The sequence below is a fragment of the Homarus americanus genome, unplaced genomic scaffold, assembly GCF_018991925.1.
Source record: "Homarus americanus isolate GMGI-L3 unplaced genomic scaffold, GMGI_Hamer_2.0 scaffold39675, whole genome shotgun sequence".
Taxonomy (NCBI): domain Eukaryota; kingdom Metazoa; phylum Arthropoda; class Malacostraca; order Decapoda; family Nephropidae; genus Homarus; species Homarus americanus.
In genome coordinates this window covers 8524200-8528008 of record NW_024736071.1, presented here as the reverse complement: position 1 = coordinate 8528008, position 3809 = coordinate 8524200, and the positions used below count along the sequence as shown (strand labels likewise).

At 50.1% G+C, this 3809-nt stretch overlaps 1 protein-coding gene across 1 annotated transcript; it reads right to left on the bottom strand.

Moving 5' to 3' along the window:
* Positions 1 to 748: 748 nt before the first annotated feature.
* LOC121871696 (homeobox protein NANOG-like) lies at positions 749 to 1267 on the bottom strand. The gene has a single exon (XM_042374108.1). The coding sequence runs from the start codon at positions 1265 to 1267 to the stop codon at positions 749 to 751; it is 519 nt and encodes a 172-aa protein (XP_042230042.1).
* Between the last annotated feature and the right edge of the window lie 2542 nt (positions 1268 to 3809).

Here is a 3809-nt window from a genome sequence, read left to right as displayed (position 1 = left end):
TGTTTTACTTTGTTCGTTTATCTGTGCCTTTTCTCTTCTCATTTTGTTATACATAATTTAATTTTATTTTTACACTTTTAGGGACCAAGAATATTAGTCTTTTATGGATTATTTCTCTCCCGTTATTAATGTTCTTACGTACTTATTTAATTTAATTAATTTTTTTTATTTACTTATCATCCCTAATTTATGCGTTTTCATAACTCTCTTTTCTTCTCAAACAAAGATAATAATTGCCTAAATGTTTATTTGCGTATAATTTTTGTTAAGAGATCACTACAGAAAAGCCTTGTTTTTAGTGAACACTGCATAAAAGCCTTATTTCTTAGTGAACATTACATATAAGTCGGCTTTTTATTAGTGAACACTGCATGAGAGACCACTTTAAGGTTTCTTTTGAGCACATCCATAACATCGCTAAAGGTCAAGACTCCCTGCTGCTTCCGTACGTGTCATGAGTCCAAGAGATCTAATTGCTTTCATATGAGGTATCTGGCGATTGCTACTGAACTGGGATATATAACAAAACAATATAATACTTATTCCTTTTCTGAGATTGTGAGCATCTGAAACCTTACACACATTGGATGACATGTTTTGGTGACATTTTAAATAGTTCGATTTTTGTCTTCATTTGTTTAAATAACTACTAAGTGGTCATCTCTTTGTGTCTTGCTTCTGCCTTCTCACGTCTTAAAGTGTGAAGAAGAGCTTTATAACTCAATCTAGTCTCTTTAAATATATTGATTCAAGCCCGTAGTTCAGATTTGAGGAGGTCATACATCAGGGACCAGGACCCGTTGGTCCACATCGTCTGGGACCAGAACCCATTGCTCCACATCGTCATGAACCAGGACTCGTTGGTCCACATCGTCAGGGACCAGGACCCGTTGCTCCACATCGTCATGAACCAGGACTCGTTGGTCCACATCGTCAGGGACCAGGACCCGTTGCTCCACATCGTAATGAACCAGGACTCGTTGGTCCACATCGTTAGGGACCAGGACCCGTTGGTCCACATCGTTAGGGACCAGGACCCGTTGGTCCACATCGTCTGGGACCAGAACCCATTGCTCCACATCGTCATGAACCAGGACCCGTTGGTCCACATCGTTAGGGACCAGGACCCGTTGGTCCACATCGTCTGGGACCAGAACCCATTGCTCCACATCGTCATGAACCAGGACTCGTTGGTCCACATCGTCAGGGACCAGGACCCGTTGCTCCACATCGTCATGAACCAGGACCTATTGGTCCACGTCGTCATGGACCAGGACCCGTTAATCCTCGCCCCGCCCCCCCCCCCAATTAGAGCTTAACAACAAACTATAAATCGAAAAAAGTACATGTGGTGTTACTTTTAAAATTTACTGATGTTCTGAGTTCGATAAATTTCAAGATGAATACAGACTCATGGCAGGGTATTCAAAATCCTTCAGGTGTTGTGTCATATTGTGTGACACAAAAGTGTAAAAATAATTTTTATTGTGCGTACAAATAAATGTATAAACAAGTGTACTGTAATAAACTACTAAATGCAGTGTTAGTCGCAAGAACTGAAGAACAATTATGTTTCAATATCTACATTTTATTCCATATGATATAAAACGGGATCCTCGTGCTGCCACTTGGTACCCCTGTACACTGTTACCAGAAGCATCTGGCAGGAGTCTCAAGTACATATAAATTAAATGCTGTATTACAAATTTGTTAGATGACACATTACCTGTGTGTGTGTGTGTGTGTGTGTGTGTGTGTGTGTGTGTGTGTGTGTGTGTGTGTGTGTCTGTGTGTGTGTGGTGGGGAGTGATGGTGGTAGTGGTGTGCAGGTAATGATATCAGGAGGTAGGTCGTCCTGCCTACACGGTGGTCAGGAGGTGGTCGTGGCAACCCTACACGGTGGTCAGGAGGTGGGTCGTCCTGCCTACACGGTGGTCAGGGAGGTAGGTCTTGCTGGCTTATACGGTGGTCAGGAGGTAGGTCGTGGCAGCCTACACGGTGGTCAGGAGGTAGGTCTTGCTGGCCTATACGGTGGTCAGGGAGGTAGGTCGTGCTGGCCTCATTAGTCAGGAGGTATGTCATGCTAGCCTAGACGGTGGTCAGGGAGGCAGGTCGGCAGCCTACACAGTGGTCAGGGAGTGGAGTCGTGCTGGCCTACACGGTGGTCAGGAGGTAGGTCATGCTGGCCTATACGGTGGTCAGGAAGGTAGGTCGTGCTGGCCTACACGGTGGTCAGGGAGGTAGGTCGTGGCAGCCTCACACGGTGGTCAGGAGGTAGGTCGTCTGGCCTACACGGTGGTCAGAGGAGGTAGGTCATGCTGTCCTATACGGTGGTCAAGGAGTGAGTCGTGCTGGCCTACACAGGTGGTCAGGAGGTAGGTCATGCTGTTCCTATACAGTGGTCAAGGAGGTAGGTCATGCTGTCTATACGGTGGTCAGGGAGGTAAGTCATGCTGGCCTAATCGGTGGTCAGGAGGTAGGTCGTGCTGGCCTACACGGTGGTCAGGGAGGTAGGTCATGCTGTCCTATACGGTGGTCAGGAGGTAGGTCATGCTGTCTATACGGTGGTCAGGGAGGTAGGTCATGCTGTCCTATACGGTGGTCAGGGAGGTCAGCTGCTGGTGTCAGGAGGTTGGTCATGCTGTCTATACGGTGGTCAGGAGGTAGGTCATGCTGTCCTATACGGTGGTCAGGAGGTAGGTCGTGCTGGCCTACACGGTGGTCAGGGAGGTAGGTCATGCTGTCCTATACGGTGGTCAGGGAGGTAGGTCATGCTGTCCTACACGTGGTCCAGGAGGTAGGTCATGCTGTCCTATACGTGGTCAGGAGGTAGGTCGTGCTGGCCTACACGGTGGTCAGGAGGTAGGTCATGCTGTCCTATACGGTGGTCAGGAGGTGGTCGTCCTGCCTAGGGTAAGTCAGGGAGGTATGTCATGCTAGCCTAGACGGTGGTCAGGGAAGTAGGTCTTGCTGGCTTATACGGTGGTCAGGAGGTGGTCGTGGCAGCCTACACGGTGGTCAGGGAGGTAGGTCGTGCTGGCCTATACGGTGGTCAGGAGGTAGGTCGTGCTGGCCTATCACGGTGGTCAGGAGGTATGTCATGCTAGCCCTGGCAGTGGTCAGGAGGCAGGTCTGTGGCCTACACGGTGGTCAGGGAAGTGGAGTCGTGCTGGCCTACACGGTGGTCAGGGAGGTAGGTCATGCTGGCCTATACGGTGTCACAGGAAGGTAGGTCGTGCTGGCCTACACGGTGGTCAGGAGGTAGAGTCGTGGCAGCCTACACGGTGGTCAGGAGGTAGGTCGTCCTGTACACGGTGGTCAGGGAGGTAGGTCATGCTGTCTATACGGTGGTCAGGGAGGTAGGTCGTGCTGGCCTACACAGTGGTCAGGAGGTAGGTCATGCTCCCTATACGGTGGTCAGGGAGTAGGTCATGCTGTCCTATACGGTGGTCAGGGAGGTAGGTCATGCTGGCCTAATCGGTGGTCAGGGAGGTAGGTCGTGCTGGCCTACACGGTGGTCAGGAGGTAGGTCATGCTGTCCTATACGGTGGTCAGGGAGGTAGGTCATGCTGTCCTATACGGTGGTCAGGAGGTAGGTCATGCTGTCCTATACGGTGGTCAGGAGGTAGGTCATGCTGTCCCACGGTGGTCAGGGAGGTTGGTCATGCTGTCTATACGGTGGTCAGGGGAGGTAGGTCATGCTGTCTATACGGTGGTCAGGAGGTAGTCGTGTGGCCTACACGGTGGTCAGGGAGGTAGGTCATGCTGTCCTATACGGTGGTCAGGGAGGTAGGTCATGCTGTCCTACA

Bases quoted from the DNA above. Each gene is read 5' to 3' on its own strand.
- LOC121871696 (XM_042374108.1), bottom strand. From the start codon at position 1,267: ATGACGACGTGGACCAATAGGTCCTGGTTCATGACGATGTGGAGCAAC.